We start from the raw sequence: 26,537 nt of genomic DNA, 5'->3' as shown, positions 1-26,537 counted from the left end.
TGCAAACCATATAACCTACCTTATGATTGTTACTCATATTGCTTTGACAATTTAGTCTCACACCTGAAAATATTTTTCCCACTAGAAATATATACTGTAGTTAAATCCCAAAGATATCTGTAGTCTCCATTGTAGATTCATGTAATGGTAGTTTATGGTGTGTTACGATGGTAAAGCTTACATGAGCACTTGCATTTTGAATGCTTGGATATAAAACTGCGGGAGGCAGTGGAAGACAGGAGTGCCTGGCGTGCTCTGGTCAATGGGGTTATGAAGAGTCGGACACAACTAAATGACTAAGCAACAACAACAACAAAACATTAGGATTCCCCTTGATATGAAAACTAATCAAGCAAGATAATTATTTTGCTTTACTGCTATAATATAGTATCACACATAGCAAATGGCTTGAGAACTCCATGTGAAAATTTGTATGAATGCAAGCTCAGTGAGCATTTTTGCAGATAGGTTGGTCTGCAGTTTTGTTTTCTGTGCAGTTCAAGGCAGTAGATATTTTTATGACACCACATGGCAAAATAAGAAAATGCAAAGTAGGCAGTAGATTTTTTTATGACACTGCATAGCAAACTAAGAAGATGCAAAAATATATGTTTAAGCACCATATATTTAAAAGATGAATGATTAGTGTTGGAAACAAACCACTGCATTCATTTAGGTTTCACAACACCATTCAATATTTAGCTGAACAGACCTAGACTGTGCTGAATAGTCCTAGATTGGCCAGTATTGCAGAAGAATTTATATGTATAGATGCAAATGTAGAATTTAAATAGAAATAGATATCTCACTCTAGGGGAGAAGGCTATGACCAGGTGAACTCTGTGCATGCTCATTGTGTTGTAGAAGTGGCAATTTTTGCTTGCTGTAACTCTTTATATCTAAACTGGATTTGAACTGGACACGTCTTCAAAAAGAAGGCTATCATTGGTAGGGCACATACCGTAGATACAAACCATTAGTCTGTATGCATAAAATGAGTTTGATGGGCAGATTCACACACAATTTAATCCCACCACATCTGTTAATATGTTAATCAGCCATTGTGGATTGCACATTTTGAATTTCACATTTAACTATTTAAAATGAACTCTATCATGATCTTCATTCATCATTCAGTTTTCAATTTAAACCAATTATAAATTTAAAATATAAATTTAAAACAATGAAGTCTTTTTCTTCTGATTTATGATTCAAGGGGATGTAAAACCTTTCCAGTTTTACAGGGTACAAGGCACAATGAGAATGCTAATTTGATAGGACTGTATATGTGAGAGGGATATTTAACATTGTAAATGCATCCTCCATAGATAACTTTATTGAACAGCAGTTTTCCCATTCATGCAATGAAAGGTCAGCAGATTGGGTTAATTGCTCCACCCACGGACTAAGGCAGGAAACAAACTTTGGGGACTCCCAAGTCTCTATTTTGTTCCTGCCTTCATTGAGTGTATCCAGATCATGTTCTGCTCCTAACTTCTTCTCTCCTGACTTACTACTCCTGTCTTTACAGAAACCCTTTACGCCCCCCCCCACCTTAGAAATACCTTATCGGCCTTCCCACTATATATATATTTGAAAATACCCCATCTTTAGCCTACCTTCTCTACATTAACCTACGATCTTTAGCCTACTCTACAAAGGAAACCAGGATCCTTTTCATCATAGATCTGTGATTCATCACTCTCTTGGGCAGGATCTTAGCTGGAGAAGCCCAGAGTAGGCTAGTGGGAGCAGTGCGAAGGCTCACCTAAACAGCAAGAGCTGCTTTTTTCTACTTCCATTTTTGGTGCAGAGATCAGGAATGCGAACTACCCTTTTCTTTGGCTCTTCCCCACAGCTGCTAAGCCTCTGCTTCACCTGTCCACTCTCACCCAGCCAACCAGATTGGGATAGCTCTGGTATGTTCCGATCTACTGACCTTTCATTTCAGGAATGGGGAAAAAATGTGCTTGTACCTATCTGAAGCGGTTTTCCATTCCCAATGAAAGGTTAGCAGAGCCCCACCCTTGAGGTTAGCTGTAGCGGCTCCATTTCTCCTTTCTTTATTTCTGGGATGTAGGCTCTATTTTTTCCTTCTTAACTCCTGTCTTTAGCTCAAGCTTGATGAGTTTGCAAACTGAATCCTGGGAGCCCTACATCCCAAAATGTTGCTGCCTGCCTTCAGCCATGGACAGAGCAATCAACCCAATCTGCTGACCTTTCATTAGGAATAGAAAATAGAAAACTATGCTTCATGTAAGTACAGTTGTACTTTTCACAGAGGTGACATGTTCCTAAAGAACTCTGAAGAGGTGTTCCTTTGCACTTGTTTCCTTATCCTTCAAAACAATAGTATTCAACAGTGATGACAAATCCAATGGAAAAATGCATGGACTTGCCTTGTAGATGTTTTTCTCTTATTCATTCTCCAATATCCCCTTTATTATCGTACAGACACTTCAAATAAAACCTACAAAACTGAGGTTTGGTGTATTAGAAGATGAATGTGTTCAAACATTGTGGAGGGTGAAAGTATTTAAAGGAACCTATAGGGAATAACTACTGCATTGTGGACAGAAATTTTACAAAAGCTGTTTCCCTATCCCTCCCAAAACACTCTCCTTCAATCGAGACTGGATGCTAAGTACATAAGTAATGGCACTGATTAACACTTTATCCAGATTAAAGTAACATGGGTGGGAAATAACCATTTCAATTTTTAGACAAGTGCCTTATATGCCTGCCTGGTGAACTAAAAGCAAGTCCAGAAACTCCTCTTTTAACTGTTGCTGAACAACTGTGAAATGAAAAATGTAAAATATTCTCTCACCTTTTTTGGATAAATAGCAAATTTTAGAAAATTCGTCCATAACATCATCTTGACATATTTTTGTAGATTGTAGTGTGAAAACAGAAATGGAAACTAGATTAGATCTTCCATTGATAAAACTCCAAATTAAAGAATTGATCTAATCCACTCACAAGAATATATTATGCTTTCAGCCATCCAATGACAAGAGATACGAGTGCAGTATTAGAAAGGCTAGGAGAGTTTTCATGAGAGCATGAACTGCATTCATTGTGCAGCTAGATTTGATGGGTACATTTTTGCTTTCAGAATATGAATTTGAAGCACAGTACATTAGTTATAACTAACAAACACCTCAGCTTCTGTAGTCCTTTTTTCCCTAGTAGTTGAATCCACACATTATCATGACATGTTAAAATACCAGAAAAGTGACCATGTTAACTGTAACAGCAAAAATAAAAACAAACTATCCTATATAATAAAGTCCCTGTGTTTCTGCGTCCAGTCCCTGTGTCCGCGCTACTGCGCATGTGCCCCACGGACACAGAGACTGGACGCACACACACATGCTCTCCCCCCCTGCCTCCTCCAACCGCCGCTCCCGGCCGGACAGCGTGCTGGGGAAGCAAGGGTGGAGGCCAGCAGAGGTGAATGGGAGGAGGAAGGGCGCCTTTGAGGAGCCCGGTCCAGCTCCCGCAGCCGCCGCGGCCCCGGAACCTGATGCCACCATCTTGGTCCGCTTCCTCCTCCTCCGCACAAATCTCCCTGGCCCATGAGAGGAGCGGCGGGGCCGCAGCCTTCCCTCCCTCTCTGCGCTCGGCCGCGGGGGCGTCGCCACTACCGCCTCCCCGGAGCCAGGCAAGGCTGGGCTGTGCAGCGGCGAAGGTGGTGGTGGCGGCAGCAGCAGCGCCTCTGTCAATCAGGCGGACTTCCCTCCCACACGCCGCACGCTTCCCAGCCAGCCACCTGCTGGTGTATCTGCTGCCTTTGCCAGGGAGAGCAGCCGCTAACCGAGCGCTGGAGAGGAGGAGGGCGGATGCGGCAGGGCAAGTGCCAGCGGGGATGAAGGTTCCCTGCTGCGGGCAAGAGGGTGGCGCCGGCTGCCCTCCAATGTGGCCGGAGCCCCCTGCAGGGCACTTTGGGCAGCCTCCCAAAGCTGTGCAATGGGTTTTCCGGGTGGGATCGCCGCGCTCCTCACCGCCGCCGCCACCTGCTGCTGCTCCTGGGCGCTCCTTCTGGCCTCGGGGGCCCAGCACCCTTATCAAACTCACTGTTCTAGCACCCGTTAAGTTAACGGGCTTCATGATACTAGTAATACCATAAAGGTTAATTGTCATAATATGGCATGAGCTTTCAGAGGCAAGAGGTGTAAAACTGATGAAGTAAAATAAGAATGTGATGAGTATACTGTATATGCACCATCTTTGAACAACAGGCAAAGATAGCTAGAAAACTACATTTTTATTTTTATCTTTCTGTTTTACAAAGTGACTCAGGCAGAAGCTGTGAAGAAAGCAAGCAAGGTCTTTTAATTAATTTTCTCTCTCAGAAATTAAAGCAATAAATATAGGAGTGAATGGAGATGCTACTCTAAACATCAGACCCTGGAGATTGTCAGACTTCATCAGCAAATGATGATAACTCTTCAGCGGTGATTGTTAATATTCACTGGTAGTTGTCAACATATACTGGAAGAATGTTAAAAACTATATCTGCAGCTTCAGATTTCTGACATTTAGAGTAATCGACATTGCTAAGTATTAAATCAGAGTAGTTGAAACATTCTAAGTAATGAATATTTAGAACACACATGCCCAAGTGGGAATCAATCTTTGTTTTTTTTCTATTGAAACCATGATATTGAGACAGTGTAACTGACAGTACATTGGCCTTGGGAATTCTGCATACTCATAGTAAACTAAGGCAGCAATAAAACATAAGCAGTAGACAAGTCATGAAAAGGAATTTCATGTGAAGGGTATTCATAATATGGGTACATCTGGCAGTGTTCCAGATATGATGTTTAGACAGGAAGAGTGGTATTGGGAATAAGGAATTATTAAGATGTAGAAAAGGAAATAGATGTCAAAAAGGAAATAGATCTTAGAATCAAAGATCTGAAACAAATACTTCTTTATGTACCTTAGAGAAAATTTCAACTTTCTGGTTATGAGAGCAACAGAAAAGTGGGAAACAATGAAATGTGAAATGATCTATGTGTATTGTTCATAGTTATTACCAGTGCCATCAACCAGGCTAGTGATACGGTATTAATTGGGATGGAGCGGAAAGGAAGACAAAGTTTCACAACAACTTTCGCACCCTTGAAAAGCACATGTCTTTGATAGCTTGAAACGGAACAAAAATACTCACCGGAGGCTGGGTGGGATAATAATTAGACAATGCTTCCTGTCTTGCTATGTTTCATCGCTGTGAAACTGCCACAGCACAGCATGGCAAAACAGAGAACCATCCGCCTTGTCAAATCAACAAGGCTTCAGAAGCAGTTTAGTGAGGCAGTGCAGGAAGACTCTCCAGGTAACTACTAGTAATCTGGAGAGTAAAGGCACTGTCTCAAAACTTCCAGGAAACTATTTGTTTTAAGATGAAGTGAGTTGCTCTGGGAAGTTAAGGGAAGTATGGAGAGTGATGTGGGAATTATGCTATAGTAAGAAGTGACAGAGTTGTGCCATGGTGGTGACCTGCATTATGTTTAGTGGCCAGAACTATTTATTCTTGCTAAAACTGCTTTGCGTCTTTGAAGTGGATTCAGTAATTACGGTATTACCTTATTTTACTTGTTATTTTGTAGTATATTTACTGTTTTTAATTAGTTTTTTGTAATTTTGGATTATGCGGAATGCTTTATCTGAGTGGATGTAGCAACCGAGTAATTTCGTTGTTCCCGCAAGGGGACAATGACAATAAAGATATCTTATCTTATCTTAAAAACAAATTCTGAACAAATTAAATGCTTATGTGAACGAACATGTCTGTTACTGTGTTTAAAAATACAAAACTCAGATGTTCTCTGTAAAAGGCGAACTTCACTACTGGCTTAGTGTGGATTGTTTCTTATCTCTCATGAATTTTTAAATGATATGTTTTCTTTGTCCCCAGCAATGCATCTATTTGGCCTCAACTGGCAGTTACAGCAGACTGAAAACGACACATTTGAAAATGGAAAAGTGAATTCTGATACTGTGCCAACACACACTGTGTCATTGCCTTCTGGTGAAAATGGTAAGAGCATCTTACTTCTGTTTAGCTTGCCTTTTAAATATATCAATATTATTAAGGTTCTGTCTCATTTCACGGTTGTCCCCCCCCCCCCACATCTATTGAAATTTCAGTGTCAATTTTAAAAGGAAGAAAACAGAAAACTGCCAAGTCGCATGTGATGCAGGGCTTCTGCATCTACAATAGCTGTGAAGAAGTTAAAATTTGGTAACCTTTTATAGGCCAGTCTTCTACTGTGTACACATACTTACTATGGGGTCCAGAATGTAAAAACAGCTTTACTACATGGAATATGGTTCCACTTGATGACACTACACTATGCAATCTCTTTGCTGCCTTCACTGCCACCATGCAAGTGTTAATGTGGGCTCTTAACAGATTCAGTTTCATCCCAAGTCTTTCTCCACCATCACTCTGCCTATCAAAGCACTTCATTGCTCTTCCTCTTTCAGAAACAGTAAGAGAGAATACCTCATAGTGATTGTGTCAGCTGCCTGAGTCACCTCCGCATTCCACAGATCAAGGAATCCACAGCATTCAGGAATCCTTCTGGATCCAGAAGTCTCCAAGCAGGGAGCATTTTAATTGGGTTCCTACCCTGTAGAGATCATGAGTTCCAGCAAACCTAAACCACATCAGGCAGTGATTTGCCCATAGCAATTGAATTTTTTTTGAGGTGGGGAACCCTACCCATTAACAGCCTTGCCTTCATTAGCAGCAACTACCACTTATGTTACCTCAAAGAGGTCTCCCCCACTGGCAGTGATCTGCTGTCTATGGCAAGGGCAAGGGATATTTCCCACTCGAAATCACCTCACAGGCCAACACATGTGTGATATAGTCTGGCAGGTGTTATAATCTACTTGTTAGGATCTCATATTTGCATATTCACAAGTAGGACTCTGGCAGAGACACATGCCCAACTGGTTCTCTCCCTCCTGGTCAGGAGCTTCAAAAGCATTCTCCTGCCTGAACATCACAGCGACTGATCCCAACTGACATCAGCACACTTACAGATCCGCAGAGTTTGCGCAATTGCATAACAGAACTCAGTAGCTCAGCATTTACGTTTACGTTTATTTAGATGTAAACACACACGGAGCACTGCAACATGGCTCCCTCTCTCTCTAGGATCAGACAGCAAAGAGAATGAATAAAGGACAATAGTCCCACTCCAGAAAACACAGTAACACAAACATCCTGTTTCCATCACGTCCCACTCTGTGTAATGAAAACATATGCCGTCATGTGATAGTCAGCAATCCCATGACTGCAGCATGGGGAATGAATCTCCAACACTGCTTTCCTTACTTGGGCTGCTTACAGATGGTCTTGTGACTACTGCTGGCAACAGATCTGCTGTTCCCTCTAGTACCTAGGCCATTTACTATGGTACTTCTGCTGGCTCATCTGGAGCTACAGCAGCTACAAGAGATATCTTCCCATCCCTTGAAATTACATTGTGGGACAACACGCATGAAATGGATGCAATGGTCATTTTGGGACGGGGCTTTGATGTTCATCAGTGGAGGTGGAATTAACTCTACAGTGAAACATTATTGCTTTATTGATTATGGGTGTAAAATGGCTTTGGCATAGGCATTGGGTAGGTATCCTGAATCAGCCAACCTGATTGCTGGCTGATAACTCCCAACAAAGTCAATTCTGGGAGCAAACCCAGTCCCTGAAAAAAGCTCTTGAGCATCTGCGGACTGTAAATTATTACATAAGCGACAAAGAAACTAGAATGACTAAATTGTTGTATGTGTTTGTTGTATGTGGCCTGTTTGCCTTTCTTTGAAAGTGCTTAAGGCTTTCCTCGTGTTATATTGAAGATGTATGATTCCCTCCTATTGAAATCTACCAGATCATGTGCAATGTGTTTATCTTTTTTGAAAGTTGTATTAGGATTTCATATTGCATCTGCCTCTGCCAGGTAATATATAAAAGTCAAACACTATATTAATTTTGTTGTAGGAGCTTTTAAAACACAAATCACATAAAAGGATTATATTTTATTGACTTTCCCTGATGTTGCCCTTTAAGTTTCTCTAAAACTTCAAAGAGTCCATGCCCTTTTGGCTAACAGATCAATAGTTTTTAAATGGAAAACCTTATTTAAATGGTTGATGAATACTGTATTTACTGCACTATTTTCTTTAAAATTGTTTTCCCATTCACAGTGTACAGGTGACCTCTGTCACTGTGGAGGAAGATAGAAGAAGTCTTTTCTGTTCACTTTTCTGCCCATCACAGTTCCAAATTATAGAAATGATATGACTCAATTTCCCATTTCTGCCATTTTTTAGACATCTTGCCTAAGAAGAATGCTCCTTTATCCCTCCTCTCATTCCTTTTTGCCTCAAATCTGTGCCTTGTACTTTGGTATTCATTATCTCTATCCTTATGTGGGCGGCTTCCTACTTAAAGTAAAGAACAAGGGGAGAATCTATTGTGCATTTATATATATGCAATATAGCAGCAGCTGTGGCTGCCACATTCTTCAGCTATGACTAATGAATGTAAACTTTTATATAAAGTTCATTTTCACTATCATTATTGACAATTTCATGGAATATGTGACAAATAGAGTGAGAAAGAGATGTGTTCTTGAAACTGCTAATGTATTGGTATTTAAAAAAGATAAAGAATCAGATCATTATAATTGATGATTTCTAGTACATTTTGTTCAGATAACTAGTTTTTGCTGCAAGATACTTAACATTTCATGACATTCACTACTGGGACACTGCTACAAGTTACAGCGAAAAGAAAAGGAAGTATGTTGCATTTTGGGATTTTTGCCATTTAGATTGTTGTGGGCCTTTGAGCAACAGACAATTGGTGGAGGGAAAGATGTTCTGTCCCCATCGATGCCATGTGAGAAAAGGCTCGTGGCATTATCCCCCTCTCTTCCCCACCATTTACAAAGTTGTCCCATCCCCCCTGATCATTCAATCACCCTCATGGCTCAATAACTGATTGGTGGGCTTCATTGTCATCCAGCAAGGCCAAACCCAAAGAGTACTCATTAATGGTTCCTCGTCATCCTGGGGAAAAAGTGACAAGTGGGGTGTCACAGGGTTCTGGTCCCATTGTTGTTCCACATCTTTATAAATGACTTGGATGAAGGAATTGAGGGGATGGTCATCAAATTTGCAGATGATACGAAACTGGGAGAGGTAGCTAATGCCACAGAAGACAGAATCAAAATTCAAAATGACCTTAGCATTTGGAGAACTGGGTGCAAGCTAACAAGAATTTCAGTAGGGACAAAGGTAAGTTTCTGCAGTTAGGTATGAAGAACCAGATCCACAAATATAGGATTGGGGACATCTGGCTTACTAGCAGAACATTGAAAAGGATCTAGGGGTCTTGCTGGACCACAAGCTTAACGTGAGTCAACAGTGTGATGCAGCAGCAGCAGCAGCAAAAAAAAAAAAAAAAAAGGCTAACACTATTCTAGGCTGCATCAACAGAAGTATAGTGTCCAGATAAAGGGAAGTAATAGTCCCACTTTGTTCTGCCTTGGTCAGACCACACCTGGAATGCTGTGTCCAATTCTGGGCACCACCATTTAAGAAGGATGTTGACAAGCTGGAGCATGTACAGAGGAGGGCAACTAAGATGATCAAGGGTCTAGAAGCCAAGCCTTACGAGACACAGTTGAAGGAGCTAGGTATGTTTAGCCTGGAAAAGAGGAGACTGAAAGGAAATATGATAGGCATCTTTAAATATTTAAAGGGCTGTCACAGAGAAGTTGGAGCAGGCTTGCTTTCTCCTGCTCTGGAAGGTAGGACTCAAACCAATGGCTTCAAGTTACAATGAAGGAGATTCTGACTAAACATATGGAAAAACTTTTTGACAGTAAGAGCTATTCGACAGTGGAAGAGTCTCCCTCGGGAGGTGGTGGACTCTCCTTCCTTGGAGGTCTTTAAGCAAAGGTTGGATGGCCATCTAGCATGGATGCTTTAGCTGAGATTCCTGCATTGCAGGGGGTTGGACTAGATGATCCTTGGGGGTCCTTAAGATTTTATTCTAAGACCAGCAGCAAAATTGGCCCATGGGCCAGTCATGCAGTCACCCGACATCAGTGATACCAGCCAAAGCATTGTCCATACTAGTCAGGGAAATAGTCTCCCATCTGCCGCTGCCTAATGCTTTGCTCTGTGCTCCAGCTCCCATATTAGTAATAGTATTCAGGAGCTGGAGTCAGGCATAAGTCAGCAATAGAGCACTGATGTCAGTGAAGTTCTCTTTATTCAAATGGGGAAAAATAGTTCAGTCTTAGGGATCACAGCAACCCTTCCCAGTAGGTCTTGCCCCAATGAGGCAGTTGTGAGGACTGAAGGTCCCCGCCTTCCCACTGCTTTCTTCCCCAGTAGCCTAAGGCTCCACGTCTTTTCTTTCATTGCTCCTCCCTCTTCATTTCTCCGCATGTTCTGGGGTTTCCCCAGCTGGTGCCTTCCACCACTCCTCTGCATCGAGCTGGTCCATGACAAATATACGCTGTGGCCCACCCAATAAAAGGCATGCAGGTTACTGAGTGGGGAAGGGCACTGGGACCATCCCATACCCTACAGAAATAGGCATTACTGCTATCAGTCATATGTCTTGAAGTAGGAGACAGTTCTGCCACATCTGTAATGGAAAGTATGGTTACATAATGGGAGGCACATGGCTGTGATGTGATGACTAGAACATTGTTGGGAATAAGGCTGAAAGGGCTCAGCTGATAGCTGGACATACACACATTGGCCATGGTGGGATCTAATATATCCAAGTCAACTGTTGCCCAACTGCTAGAGGGTGAATAATAGAATCATAGAATGCCTGGTCTACGTTATGTAAGAAGTATGGGGAAATGGCTGGCTTCTGCCATCATTTCTTTTCTAGCAACTGGGAGATAGAACGGCATGATTAATGGAAACAGGACTGTTGCCAAGAAGGGCAAGCTCACTCTCCATTATGCTTAATTCAGCTTTCCTCATGTTCTGATACTGTTGCAGCATGCATTTCCCCCAGTTTCAGTGCTCTATGTTGGCTGGCAGGAGTAGGGAAAGACACATTGCAGTGACATTATATATTAGAGTTAAGTTGAATCAGGAGCATTTGGCATACGGCTGCTATTTTCAGCAGAGTTTTGTTCTTTGTAACTTGTACCGGTAGTTCTGCTCTGAATGTTCTGCATTGTATGACGGGAAAACTATACAGTCTTTATTTTGAAACAAAATGAGAAGTGAATTGAATGGAGTGATGTTAAGAGCTTGGCCCAGGCATACATTATATGTGTAAATAAATGGAAAGTTACTAAGGCTGCAATCCTAACCACACTTACCTGGAAGTAAGCCCTAATGAATTCAATACAACTTACTTCTGAGAGGCATGTTTAAGATTGAGCTTTTAAGATATGGACACATCTGCAATGTTTACTCTGACGCTACAAGTGCATTGGAAGTGTGCTATAGGGAAAAGTCTATTTAGGATGGCTTAGGTGATTGTCTGATACACTTAATTTGTAGCTTAAACATGCAATCTGATTTAGTCCAGTACTGGCTTAGTTCGGTCTGTAGTGATCATTGTATCAATCAGTACAGTACAATATAAGCCAACTTGTTTCATATGTTTACGAACAGACTTTCAAGCTGCTACCAAATAAAGATTAGTGCTGATGCAGAAATCAATCCTAGTAATTACTTAATAAGTGCTGCATGTCAAAAATTCTTACACGTAAAAGAATTACACATTGTCTAAACATTCCTCCCTAATTATTTTGTGACTTTCCCTATGTGAGTAATTACACTGTGAAAAACAGACCATCTATTTAACAAGGTACAGTGTAATTGAGCTCTCTCTCACTTAGAGGGTGAACTCTGCTAGCTAATGTTACATTTACTGTGCATGCTTCCATGGGAGTTAGAGAAATTTCAATAAATGTTTGAAAAATAAATTAGGTTCTCAAATAAATATCCCTGTAAACGTCAGTGGGTTAATTTAAAATATTGATTACAATTAAGAAAACAGTTTGAGAAAAGCCAAGCTCATTCTGTTCCAGATTATGATTTTTCTTCATCTACTCTTTTATATTAAAAATAAAATGCTTAATCTTATTATATTATCTTTAATCTTATTATATTATCTTTAATCTTATATTAAAAATAAAATGCTTAGCATATTCTTCATGTAAATAATTTATTTGTCGTTTGATGTCCTCAAGGATCATTTGTTGAAGTTGTATACCTTGGCTTAAGACATTGTAAAATAGCAAAAGACGAGATTAAAAATGCCATGCCACACTATTTAAAATATATTATATATTCTTTGAAATACTTCATTCTGATTAAATGATCTCCTGATGAGATTGTTTATTGATTTTTATACAAGAACCTTTCTTGTTTTTAACTATTTTGAGTTGCAGTTACTCTAACCAAATGAGCTAGGAAATGATGCTAGATGTTTTTGAAAGAATTGTCTCAGCTATATCACAGTTGGTGGTATGATTCCAAGGTTATATTATGCAATTGGATGGTGTGCTATTGATTGGCTATAAATTTAATCTTACTCCTTGATACCCTTTAAAGCTTCCCATGATCACTGAAAGCTTGAAATTATATTAAACTATTCTCTGCAGCAGGCATTATTAATCTTTTAATGTCTTGGTAAATTATACCAAATTCATTTTGTATTATTAAATTAAATTAATAATTACTTTTATTGATTTGTTTAAACTTTAGCCTATCTATTTGCTAAATAAACATTCTCATAGTTGTGTCTTGATTTTGTACATCCTTAAGAAAAAAATCATTCATGTTGTTAAGTAAATATTTAAATTCAGTAAGGTACAGGTTTATGTATGTATGGTGTGTGGGTGTTTCTTAATAAAATTATGGAGCACTGAGATTGTCAAATACAGAAATATGGGCTGAGGAGAATTAGAAAATATAGCCATTTAAACAATTTGTTTTTGAATGTTAATACAAATACCTAGAGTAGTTGTTACTGGCTGTACTTTCCATATGGGTTAGGGGACAAGATTTTGCATATCAGGAAGCCTACATCAATATTTTGTTTTGCATTTTATGACAACACACTTTAAAGCACAAAATGAAATTATTGCAGATCCCTTCTACATGAAATGAGTCCAGTGTATAAAAATGTCAGATCATATGTTCCCTCTTCTCCCACTGTCCCCACTTTATCATCAGCATTAACCCAAAATGTGAACTCCTTTGTTAGTTTTCATCTGATCATGGGAAGACTAAATGAGTTTTGGATGATCCCTGATTCCAATGTGCTCTGCAGGCCAGATTTCCTTCCTTTTCCTGACCTTCACATGCTTAGCACAAAGGTCTGGAGGGGACCTTAAACAGCTTAATTTGTGCAGAAACTTTCTGTTCACCTGTTTGTCTATAGCACCCTTTGTTGTAGAACTTTTGTGTACATTATTACCTCAGGTTAAGAACCTAATTCGTTCCGTTCTTAACCTGAAACTGTTCTTAATCTGAGGTACCACTTTAGCTAATAGGGCCTCCTGCTGCCACTGCGCCCCTGGAGCACGATTTCTGTTCTCATCCTGAAGCAAAGTTCTTAACCTGAGGTACTATTTCTGGGTTAGTGGAGTTTTTAACCTGAAGCGTTTGTAACTTGAAGCGTTTGTAACCTGAGGTACCACTGTATAATAAAGCTGCTGCCTGTCAGTTTTGGTTGAAGAACCTATGTTTTCCTACTTTACGGGTTTCTGATGTCTCAACTATTCATTTTCTCTGCATTTTTTTAAAGTCTATTTTCCCCCTCTTTTCTCTGTCCACAAGCAATTTTAAACCTTTTATGAAAAAGCACATTATACATCCTCCCTGGTGCTTTAGCTCCCCATTCCTGTACAGCACCAGTCCGTGAACCCTTTTCCAAATAAACCTTAATAATGCACATATATTTTCCATTTTTGCAGCGCACTAACTTCATGGTTTAATTGACCTTTCCAATATGACCTCAAACTTTCTGCTTGAATAGTCATAGCCAGTTCAAGACCCATATGTGTAGGCAATAGTTTTCTCTGTGTGTATTACATTACACTTAAAACAGTGGGACTACAGGCCCACTTCACTGGACAACACTAGAAAACTTCAGCTGGAGTGACAAAACATCTACAAAGAGAAGAGACATGCACTAGAAACAAAAGAACAACAAACAGAACAACCAATTCATTTATTGTTGTTTTCTCTCTTTTTTATAAGTACCATTTTGAAAGAATGTGAGACAGTATTGGTATTCAGCGATACCACAAGTGATTTAAGAGAATACCCCTTTGCCACAGGGTGTGGGCCCACCACCCACCTGAACTAAGGATCCAACCCAATGCTGCCTGCTGCATGTTACTCATTGACTCCTGCAGCCTTGTGAGTGTTTCCGAGCACTCAGTGCAATGTGAGAGACAGTAAACACCCCCTCCCATCACACTGAAGCTAAGGAAGAGGCACTCCCCCTGCCACGGCCACGCTGAGTCGCATCCACTGCTGCAATCCCCCAGGGAATGGGTATTATTTAGTATGGCACTTTGGACTAGGCCATCTTCAGTTCCAACTGTATCATTTATGAGTGCCCTCCCCTTGACAAGCCCGGCAAACAGCGCCCGCCGATCTTCGGCCCTGTGCTGTGTGACGGGCGGGGGTGGGGGGGAAGCGGAGATCGTTCTCCGCTCTCCCCCCACCCCCGCCTGTCACCGAAGATCGGCGGGCGCTGTATGCTGGGCTTGACAAGCCCGGCAAACAGCGCCCGCCGATCTTCGGCCCTGTGCTGTGTGACAGGCGGGGGTGGGGGAGAAGCGGAGATCGTGCTCCGCTCCCCCCCCACCCCCGCCTGTCACCGAAGATCGGCGGGCGCTCCTTGCTGGGCTTGACAAGCCCGGCAAACAGCGCCCGCCGATCTTCGGACCTGTGCTGTGTGACAGGCGGGGGTGGGGGGGAAGCGGAGATCGTTCTCCGCTCTCCGCCCACCCCCGCCTGTCACCGAAGATCGGCGGGCGCTGTTTGCTGGGCTTGACAAGCCCGGCAAACAGCGCCCGCGTGCACTTTATTAAAAAATAAGACATCCCTTGAAAATAAGCCATGTCGTGTTTTTTTTGAGGAAAAAATTAATATAAGACATGTCTTATAATATGAGAAACACGGTAGAAACTGTGCTTACCCACTAGCTCTCCCCAACACTTACGTAATGGGTTTTCATTTTATCCCTCCACTGACATATATATGACAGATCCAACATTCAATTAATAGGTTTGTGAAACAGGTGCCGTACATGTTTCTGGCTTTGAAGCACTTTTTTCCTGTAGGTAATTTATCAGTCATTCATTGCAGGACAAGGCATCGGACTTACCATACCCCAACCCATATAAATAAGAGACCAATCAGACAGGGTTTTGGGTAAAAACTGGCCACAACTTTAATGAATACAGATGAAAGAAGTTTGGCTTGGGCATGGGGCAATCTAAATACTTCCTGCCCGCCTGCCAGAAGTAATGTGTGGTCAATCCAGGTGGAGGTTCCTAAGACTTAAATAGGGTGACACCCACAGGGAAAGCTGTCTGGGGGAGTGCCTTTGGCCCTGGCCCCCCTGGGCACGCGGACATGCCAACTCCCCCTGATTACATTAACGGGATACCCCAGCATTTGGAGGGGCAGGCGGGGACTACAACCTCCCCTCCGTCCAGAACAAGGGATTGCCCCAATGCTCAACCAGTTGTGACCAATTGCTATGAGGTAGGCAAAACCACCGAGTCAGTGCCAGTTAGCCTGGTGGGCAAATTCCTACCCAGCCCCGTAAAGAACGGCGACCACCATAGCATTGCCTATCAGCGTAAATCATGGGTGGGTGGGATGGGGGGAAAACCTGGCGCAGGAACAAACAGGCTGTGTCCCAGGTGTGGGCTGCTTAAATCGCCAGGGGGCGGATCCGAGGGAAGCCCACCGTCTGCTACATTGACTCCGCCCCCTGGCACAGCCCACGTCCCAGCCTGCATCCCCATTTGCCAATGCATGGTGCAGGCTAAGATCCAGCTCCTGATAAGCGGTGGGGGCATATGCCCCCTCCACCTATCAGGAAGGGCACTGCCGTTTGAATTCCACCATCGGGGCCCCAGTGAAGCCTCTTCGTCCAGCAACGCCGCCACACTAAGAGAGGTGAGCGGACTTAAATACTCACACCTAATCTAAACTTGGTAAGTACAGTATTCAAAATACACAGCAGCTAGCATCTTTTGCTCTATTTGATCTCGTCCTATGTTTACAGCATCTTTTAATAAAAGGATGAAATGTCCTTACAACATATTTTAAAATATACTTTCATTATCCCAATACCTCTGACATGTGTATGCTCTATTAATAGAGTTTTCGCAGGTGATGCTATGTGCACTTTTAAGTCACCACTTGTTGGTGTTATTAAAGCACTATAGAAAGCAGAAGAGGGGATTTTGAAAATCAAATGTAGGTTTTGCTCAAACATTGCTTTTCATCCAATTTAGAGCTGCAGAAAAATCAAAGCTTGTTTTATCTATCTTTCTGAAAGCACCCCGCACCATTTATCAACAGCACTGTGCTAAGCAATTTAAAGGCAGAAAAAAGAGTAGAGGATATAATAGCCGACAGGATAGGTTCAGCTGCAGAATGGGGAAAGCTTTACATATGTTGTGTGGCAGCTAATTTTAAAGAGGGGTTTAAATGATGAGAGCCTATATTTTTGTACAGAAACCAAATTTATTGAAATGTTTTAAGGAATATGCACTAGAGAATGATAGATATAACACAATTAACACTGATGCTTCACTTGAGTAGGTTATAGATTGTAATGTCCTGCGGTTAGAATAGAAGGGTGAGGCATAATAATCACATTTTCATATGCTCAAAGTATGTTGTTTCAAGAGATATCTTGTCATAAATTGAAAACAGGAAGTCCCATTTTCCCCCAAAATTTGGCTAGTTTTGTGTCTTTGCATTTGCCAGTGTGCACGTTATGTAACTAATTTAAATAGATAGAGTTTGAATTATTTTTCACAGAAATGAATACGCTTTGAAAGAATACTTCACAGAGCATTCCTAGTGTGTAAATGAATGCTGTACTATCTAATGTAGCGTAAAATTGTACTTCTCAATCCCAATGATTGTTTTGCTACCTGTTTACATGAGAATTTATCTGCAAGGCTGTATACTCCATTTCATCTTAATTTTCACTTGCAAGCATACTGTTGTGTTTAGACAGAGTGATAAGCGCCAGAGTTAATCCTACTTAACAAGATACATATTTTGCAGAATAATTAGGTTAAGAGTGATCAGAATGAGAGTATGTCCTACAACACTTGCCTTAACAATATACCTTGGGGAAGTTGTGGGATTTTGACTTTGAAGGTATTTATGTAAGCTGCCCTTGTGTTGTTAGCTCTTCAGTGAATTCCCTAGGATCGTTAACATTCTCTGAATGATTCTCAAGTAATATTTCAGTTGAAACTAGTCTAAATATTTGACAGCTTATTTAAAGGATAACTGAAAGCAAATATTTGATGTCTTAATATTTTTTTAAATCTCTTAGGAAAATTAGGAGGATTTGCACAAGAAAACAATACTATAGATTCCGGAGAACTTGATATAGGCCGAAGAGCAACACAAGAAGTTCCTCCTGGGATCTTCTGGAGGTCACAGGTCTTCATTGATCAGCCACAGTTTCTAAAATTCAATATCTCCCTTCAGAAAGATGCATTGATTGGAGTATATGGCCGAAAAGGCTTACCACCCTCGCATACTCAAGTAAGAGCTGTTTTCAATGAAAGCAAGATTTAGTATTTGAAAACAATAACTGCATATTTGAAAATACTTTATTACTTTGGATTTCTGTAATTCCCTTTGAATAGTTTCACTGTCTGTATTCCATATTGTGTGCTAAGCTGATAATGAGGACACTAGCTATTTATACTATAAGTAGCCTTTTAAAATGCAATTTGGACATTTTATCTCAACCACACATGGAAGTCTTTTCAAATCACTTTTATTGGGCATCATAAGTACAGTAAAAAAAGAAATTTAATGCTTGTCCCCCCCCCATGGGTCACTTTGTAGACGCAGTTAGAAATCTGTAATTTAGCTGGGGCTATACATAAGGAAATCACTTGTGCCACTGTCCTTGCTAATAAATTAATGGTTAAAATGCTGAAGCAAGGTTACCATTGGTGGGTTTGGCCCAATTGTGATAGGTTCCCTGACAGAAGTACCTGAGCTGCAACCTCAGCAACCATGGAGATGTCACTAAAGTGGGGGGGGAAGGCAAGGATAAGGTAAGCAGTTCATTGAGCCACAAGCTACTGGTCATGAAACTACCCCTGGAAAGTACTTTGTATGTGGGTTGATGACAGAGCCATGGTTTGAAGTGAGACTGCTATAAAAGACAAATGAAGAACACATGGGAGAAGGAAAATAGGACGTGAAAACTGTTTGGAGGCAGGGAACGAAACAAATGTTAGCATACAGGAGCACTAAAGGATATAGGCATGATAGAAAGATTGTAAGCACCTAATACTTATGGGCCTCAGCCTGTCTTACAGGGTGATATATGGGTTTTTCCAATTGAAATATAGGGCCAGAATGACAGATAAGTTGCTTCAAGTGCCAGGGTTCATGAAAGAATCTAGATACAGGCACACATGTCTAACTTGTTTCTGGCCCAGACCCAGCTGAAAATCCTCATATGCTTTGCTAGCAGTGTGAAATCAAGGCCCTCAGATTTTCCTGAGCGCTTTCTTTTTCCCTATATAGCCTTTCCCTTGAAGTAATGAGACAGGGTCTTTGTTAGCTCCCATGGTTACTAGCCTAGCAGGATGCAACTGAGAGCACGTGGAGCAGTGTCCAAAGATGCTGTGGAACATGGGATATGTGACACACTCCCAGCAGAGTCTAGGGACAGTGATAAATAAGAGGATTGTTACACACTACTCTTGACGGGACTGGACATTGCTGTACGTGGTGACAGTATATGTACAGGGCCTGAAAGACATTGCTACCTATGGAGCTCACTACCCCAAAAAAATTCTAAGCGTGAGGAAGTAAAATGTGGAATTGATATTTCAGGTTTGCTTCAGCTCAGGAAGTATCTGAGCCTAATCCAAAGGGAAGATAGAGTGATGAAATCTAGGGTTCAATCCTCTCTCTTCTTTGGGCCCTCCACTATTATAATACGTTAAATGGTCTTTTGGTCACACAAACACGCAGACTTTTTTAGCCAGGACCTTTAAATCCCTTCTTTCTGGATAGGCTATGGGTGGAAATTTGAAAGCATAGGGTAGCAAAAGCCTTCCTCAGAGAAAGGTATATTGAATTCTTCTGTTAAAGATCCATACTATGATCCACAATTAAGAATTGATACCACAGAGAGTACTACAGAGCCACATTAGAGAATGTACTCCACATTGGATTATCTATCAGCCTCTAATATCACATAGTATTCCTGACTATCAGCTGCATCAGTGGCTAAATGTTTCAGCTTGCCAAAAGAGAATCCATCGTGTACCATAATACTTTCACACCCTTTTGTCCAGATTTTGTCTTGATGATACAGCCATGAAAATCCACCTGCAAGGAAAAATCAGGGAGGAGTTTGGATGTCTTACACTATTAATACTTTTTACTAAATGCGTGTGGTTAATCTATTTTATCATTTTTCCTAGCTGAATCAGCTTTTCTTTTCTTTTTTTCATTTTTAGAAAAGAAGAATCATAATTATTTATTAGTTTGTATTCTAAGTATCCTTTCTGCACCTTTTCAGACCGTATCATTAGAAATGATATTTTGCCACATTTTCCCAGTTTTGCAACTTTATTCCCAGATGTGGTAGAGCCTATTGTGCTCTCTGCCTGTGTCAGAACAGTCTGGGTTGCACAGTTATGTTTTCTCAGGTATCATAAATAAATCAACCAGAAGTAATTGATAGTGGCTGTCCGTTCAAAAACAATCAATGGTAGTCTGCAAGTCTTTTGTGACACATTCTTAAAATGTCAGTTTCATTGCAACCAGCCAATCAATAAGTTTATTTAAAGAGACTTTAAGAAATAACAAATGACTTTGTTATCTTAAACTAGAAATGAATAAGTGTGAGAGATCCATAGATGTATACCCAACAAATATAAGGAGCTTAACCTAGGTGAAAATCTTGGGGTGAAATATTTTAGATTCCTACAGACTTATTGGTACGCGGGTGGTGCTGTGGTCTAAACCACTGAGCCATAGGCTTGCCAATTGGAAGGTCGGCGGTTCGAATCCCCACGACAGGGTGAGCTCCTGTTGCTCAGTCCCAGCTCCTGCCAACCTAGCAGTTCGAAAGCACATCAAAGTGCAAGTAGATAAATAGGTACCGCTCCGGCGGGAAGGTAAATGGTGTTTCTGTGTGCTGCTCTGGTTTTGCCAGAAGCGGCTTAGTCATGCTGGCCACATGACCCAAATCTGTCTGCGGACAAACGTCAGCTCCCTCGGGCTGTAAAGCTAGATGAGCACCGCAACCCCAGAGTCGTTCGCAACTGGACTTAACTGTCTGGGGTCCTTTACCTTTACCTTTTTACAGATTTATTTACTTATTTTAATCTAGGGCTAGTTGCTTGCCCTTCACACTGTAACCTCTACATGTAAAAGTTGGTTAAGGGAGTCTGTCATGTTTCATGCTTTCACCAAGCATACTTTTTGAAGCTCTTTGAACGCATAATGATAGTAGTCTGTCATACTCAGGACTTCTTCATATAGTTCCACGCAGATCCCACTCCATGGCATTTGAAAACTTAGACTACAGGGGTGCAATAATGGACTTCATTGTGTGGTGCATTCAGACTTAAATGTGAAAAACATCATAGGATGATCCCATTAATCTCATCGCTAAACAAATATACTGTGTTAAAATCATAGCAGGGCACTTTATTAAACCAACCAAGCTAAAACTATCTATTAAAATTGTTTATGCTGAATTCATGTGATCATTTTCTTTAAAACAATAATTACTGCAACAATAATTAGGATTCAGGGCATGGATCCTTGAAAGTAATACTATTATTAATGAGAAGGATTTTAAAGCCACCTGTTAGTATGGAAGAAAAGGAGCAGTTTGCACTTTATCACTTACTTAACATTTGGTAATTTTACACAAGTTGCTTCTGTGCTACGGTTGTGTTTCTGTGGCCCTCAGTTGAAATACTGGCTACTGCCCATGCTACCCAAGTTAACTACTGTTATATATTTGCTGAGGAACAGGTGAAAAGTAATGTGTAGCAGGTGCTTCTAATGCATTTGATGATTGAATGGGGCAGCCAACTTGGTGCCCTCCAGGTATTGCTGGACTACAACTCGCATTAACCGCAGCCACCATGGCCAAGGTTTAGGGATGTTGGAAGTTGTAGTCTGGCAATATCTGGAGGACATCATGATGACTTTCCCAATGATTAAATACACACCTTGCAAAGCAGCCTTCTAGAAACACTAGGTTTCTTCCAAGTAAACAAGGATATCCAGTTAATTCAATTAAAGGGTCAAAGCATTTCAGTTTAATGCTATTCAGAGGCTCATTCTGAAATCAGTAGATGACAGTATGGTTGTCACAGTTCAAGTAACAATAACTGGCTTTATAACTGGCTTGGATGAATTGTTGATTTTATACACTTACTTAAATAGAACTTAGTTGAGTGTTGTCTAAAGTATGAAAGAAGAGTGCCAGTTTTTATAGAGGTCGTTCAGAAGCGTCTTGATGGAGCACGCCAAGAAGGGGAGCAGGAGGGGCAGCACTGTTGGAGCTGTGCAGGTGCACAATGGGACTGCCAGATTAGCTTTCCTGGTGCACCTGCACAGCCCCAACCTCATCATTACTTTGCTTCTCCTCCTCCAGGGAAGCAGCAGTGCTGCTGCTGCTGGGATCGTAAGCATTGTCAGGATGCAAGCAATGCAACCCTTCCTACATGGTGAACTGCTTTAGTGGTTGTACATCCATAATAAACATTTAGTGTAGGAATAAAATTATGGGCAAACACCACTTCAGAGTAGTCAGAACTGGGCAACGTATTTACTGGATGAGTACAAAATAATCGATTTTATCTGTGATTGCTTCAGTGGTGGAAATTTGAGGTTCTTTAGAATATAATAATAAATCATAATAATTTTGCTGATTGATTGATTGATGCTCACTTTTTGAGTTTTCACAGTGCTTCTTACATAGTAACTCCATGCAACAACCCTTTAGCACACATCAGTATTAATACATTGCTGATAGGGTGCTGAGTCTGAGGATAGTAGCTGGGCTCAGGCTAAGAAGAAATTTCCCAGTTCACACTATTAGCCTTTACCCTTTACCAGAACCTGACCTAGTTTTGAGTGTAAAATAGTAAGTAATGCACAAAGCAACTAAAGATTGTCTCTAATTTTGGCATATTTGATGCTGTTCTGTCTAAGCCTCTGATAACCTATTTGTTGCTGTTAATAAAACATAGTGCTTTTGACAGCTATGTTATCTCTTAAAGCTGATACAGTGTTTTCCATTATCAGTGTCTCTATTTGTAGCTTTTCTGTTATGTTCCTAATAAGAAATAAATAAAATAATGAGTCACTGAGTTATAGGGGGATCAACTGCCATTGATTGCTACCATCATCATTTGGTTACCTCTAGGTGACTATTCTTATACTGCTGGTTGTGTGCAAAAGTTAATCTTGTGGCTTTCCTTCAGAAAAGTATATAAAATCATCTGTCTCGGTGACTGAGTACAGCCATGAAAATGTACTCCAGGTAGCATACAGGTCAGGATGTTGGCTTGCAAGCAGCATATTACAGAAGCTGACAAGGGAACTGTGTGTCCCACACTACACTACTTCAAAGATTAACTGTTGAAAATACTTCTTAATTTAGGAACTTTTTAAAGGTTATAATCAATGCAACACTACATAGATGGATAATATGTACATTTTGTGCAATTTCCCCTTGCAGTATGACTTTGTGGAACTTTTGGATGGTAGCCGGTTGATTGCAAAGGAACAGCGCAACCTTATTGAGGCAGAGAGAGCAGGTAGACAGGCAAGGTCTGTCAGTCTTCATGAAGCAGGTTTCATCCAGTATTTGGATGCTGGCATCTGGCACCTGGCTTTTTATAATGATGGGAAAAATTCAGAACAAGTGTCTTTTAATACAATTGTCATAGGTAAGAATTGCATTCACTGTGTTCATTTACAAAAGTTGCAAGCTGAAATATTCTCTAATATTTTCTTCTTTGTTGGACAATCTTGAGTATTTTGCAGAAAATCTGTTTTGATGGAACACAGTTGTGTCAAAATCTGACTTATTTGAAGTGTACTAAAATATTTATGACATGACATGTTGCTATGCTCCGTTATCAAAGTATAAAGATCTTGTAATAATTTTATTAAAATATATAGCCCTTTTGTTAGAAGTTACTGCAGTAAGATTCTACAAGTAATTCAAATGAATTAAGCTCTATTTACATTCTCAAAGGCAGTAAACAAGCTAAGCATGCACAATCCTAAAAGTGTCTTAATTTGCTATCAAATGATTTAAATAAGAGTTCTCTTCTGTTTTTGCTAACTGCTGTGATTGCAGGGTATTAGAATTTCTCTTCTTACGGTTTCTTTCAGAGTCTGTGGTGGAATGCCCCCGCAATTGCCATGGAAACGGAGAGTGTGTATCAGGATCATGCCATTGTTTTGCTGGATTTCTGGGCCCTGATTGTTCAAGAGGTATATAAATTGAATTCCTTTCTTAAGTCAATACAAATACAGAACAGAAATACAAGTAGTTACTAGAGCAGCAAGAAAAAGAAACTGAAGTACAACTTGTTGTCTAGATGTTCCTCTGCTACTAAAGCTTGATTGAAAAGAATTGTGTTAAGTCTTCTGTCATGTTTTATTTCACAGCAGCCTGCCCAGTATTGTGCAGTGGCAATGGGCAGTACTCCAAAGGACGCTGTCTTTGCTACAGTGGCTGGAAAGGGACAGAGTGTGATGTGCCTACCACCCAGTGCATTGACCCTCAATGCGGAGGTCGTGGGATTTGCATCATGGGCTCTTGTGCCTGCAACTCTGGATACAAAGGAGAAAACTGTGAGGAAGGTAAATATATAAACATTTACTTAGGATTTGACTGTAATTCTTCTGGAGTGCTTTGCTACACTATTATGTTCTAGGCCCTAAATATAATACCAAATCAATGCAGATGCTAGCACATTTTAGATTTAATGAAAACATCTCTTTTATATGCATATCATTCACATTCAGAATCTTTCAAGCATATTAAACATAGGATTTAGAAAATCTTTCTTGGACTGTAGACTTTAGTTTCTTTAACTATTGAATGTGTAAATACATTTTAATCTCTTAGCTTGTGAATTTGATCTTTGTTACATCACTGAGCTAAGATGAGGTAGGAAAGAAAAAAAAAGTTTGACAAAAGAATCAGTATTTTCACATAGTAGAAGAAATTGCATGTACTGAAAACCTCCTACATAAACTACATTCCTGAAAGTGCTAAACGGTACAGAATTTTTCTGTTGTGGTGGTGTAAATAATTATGATAGCCTTTCCTCTGTGCTGATATTTTTTCAGATGGAAAAAATCCCACACGTTTCCATTCTCAATCAGATTGATTTTATTGATCTGCACGTACAAAGTAATACAATTAAGTCTCTGGAATTAAATTTTCAGACCATTGACCCTACAAGTGTAAGGTTTTATTGAGTCAAATTGCTAAATTAAATCTCGTCAACTAAAGCACATTAAAGTGAATTAAGAAAGATAGAGGGTATGCAAGTCATTTATTTCCTAAACAGGCTGAGGGTGGTACACAGCTGTCACAACACAGGAATAGCAGAGTCCACTAAGGCAGTCTATTCATATGCATGGTCTTGGGCAACAGAACTTCCCCTAACTTGTATTCACTTCAGTAGCTACCCTCAGATGATTTCAAACCTGTTTCTTTTGTTCTGAATATTGCAATAAATCCCATCTTCTCTCTGCCCTGGTATAACTCAGAAGATTAATTCATAAAGAGTATTCTTCCTTTCTAGCTAATGACCAAATCTATATATAGCAGGCATCCCCAAACTTTGGCCCTCCAGATGTTTTGGACTACAATTCCCATCATCCCTGACCACTGGTCCTGTTAGCTAGGGATCATGGGAGTTTAGGCCAAAACATCTGGAGGGCCGCAGTTTGGGGATGCCTGATATATAGTATGCACATGTACATCTCTATGCTAGAACAGTGAAAGGCCTATTTTCAACAAGGTTTAAATTTTGGAACAAACTAAGCAGCCATAATAAGAGAAGACATGATAGAGGTGTATAAAAGTTTGCATCTCCCTCTCTCAGAACACTAGACCTTGTAGATAACCAATGTAGCTGAATGTTGAACTATTAAGAACAGAAACAGCACAAAGTTAAACTATGGAATTAGCTTTCACAAGAAGTGGTGGTCACCAACTTGGATGGCTTTAATAGAGGATTAGAAAAATTCATGAGGATAAGGCTACTAGCCAGAATGTTTTATGTTCTTCCTCCTCTATCAGAGACAAGTTGCCTCTGAATTCCCATTCCTTGAAATCACAAGTGGGGAGAGTGCAGTTGCACTCAGGCCCTGCTTTTGGGCTTCCCATGGGCATCTGGCTTGTTGGCTAGTTAGGCATGGAACTTGCAGGTATTAGAAAATACGTAGGCACATATATTGGGAAGGTAAAGGGGAATTCTAGCTTCTAAGGCTGCAATTCTAGCCATGTCTACTTAGAAGTAAGTTCCATGAATTAAGTGGGTCAGTGGGGTTAGGATTGCAGCCTGTTGCATTCTGTTTTGTTTGCTTGCCTTTATGATTTGAAGCATACTTTTTTTTAATGAGAGCTAAAATAATAATCATTTTGTGTTAGCAAGCCCTGTTTTGCAGGCCCTGCCACAATTACAGCCAGGTCTTTTTCTAGACCTTCTGATGATTAAAGCGTGTACCTCTATTGATTTTTACAGCTATGTTCTGTTAACTTGTAGTTAAAGTAAAAGGAGCATAGCAAGGAATTGAAGGTTTCTTCTGCTTTGTACTCTCTTCTTTTTCAGAGCCTATTAGGAACATTATACAGATCACTGAATCGTTGTGCTTCTTTACTCATGTGTAAGAATGAATGTATTGTAGCCTAATTCATGGGAAATAACGATAGAACTCATAGGTGCAAAACTGTCTTCCCATTTCAGCTGATTGTTTAGATCCAGCCTGTTCAAATCATGGTGTGTGCATCCATGGAGAGTGCCATTGTAATCCAGGATGGGGTGGTAACAACTGTGAAATTCTGAAGACTATGTGTCCCGACCAGTGCTCTGGCCATGGCACGTATCTTCAAGAAAGTGGCACATGCACTTGTGACCCTAATTGGACTGGTCCTGACTGCTCCAATGGTAAGGATTTTTTTAAAAAAGAAATCTGTTTGCTTTAACTGTTAA

At 40.5% G+C, this 26,537-nt stretch overlaps 1 protein-coding gene across 11 annotated transcripts in view; it reads left to right on the top strand.

The window, feature by feature from the left end:
• Positions 1 to 26,537, top strand: part of TENM3 (teneurin transmembrane protein 3) — a 1,254,397-nt gene that overhangs the window by 1,142,279 nt on the left and 85,581 nt on the right. For 9 of the 11 annotated variants that reach the window (XM_088659538.1, XM_088659546.1, XM_088659527.1 and 6 more), the window contains 6 exons: positions 5,930 to 6,052; positions 17,627 to 17,841; positions 23,036 to 23,246; positions 23,698 to 23,799; positions 23,977 to 24,171; positions 26,292 to 26,492. In XM_088659538.1, the coding sequence (XP_088515664.1) occupies positions 5,930 to 6,052; positions 17,627 to 17,841; positions 23,036 to 23,246; positions 23,698 to 23,799; positions 23,977 to 24,171; positions 26,292 to 26,492 (1,047 nt within the window). The remainder of the gene's footprint in view (positions 1 to 5,929; positions 6,053 to 17,626; positions 17,842 to 23,035; positions 23,247 to 23,697; positions 23,800 to 23,976; positions 24,172 to 26,291; positions 26,493 to 26,537) is intronic. The other 2 variants (XM_088659521.1, XM_088659558.1) reach the window with 1 other exon arrangement.

The sequence above is a fragment of the Zootoca vivipara genome, chromosome Z1, assembly GCF_965207765.1.
Source record: "Zootoca vivipara chromosome Z1, rZooViv2.hap1.1, whole genome shotgun sequence".
Taxonomy (NCBI): domain Eukaryota; kingdom Metazoa; phylum Chordata; class Lepidosauria; order Squamata; family Lacertidae; genus Zootoca; species Zootoca vivipara.
The sequence above is the reverse complement of the archived record's forward strand: the minus strand, read 5'-3'. Positions and strand labels throughout refer to the sequence as shown.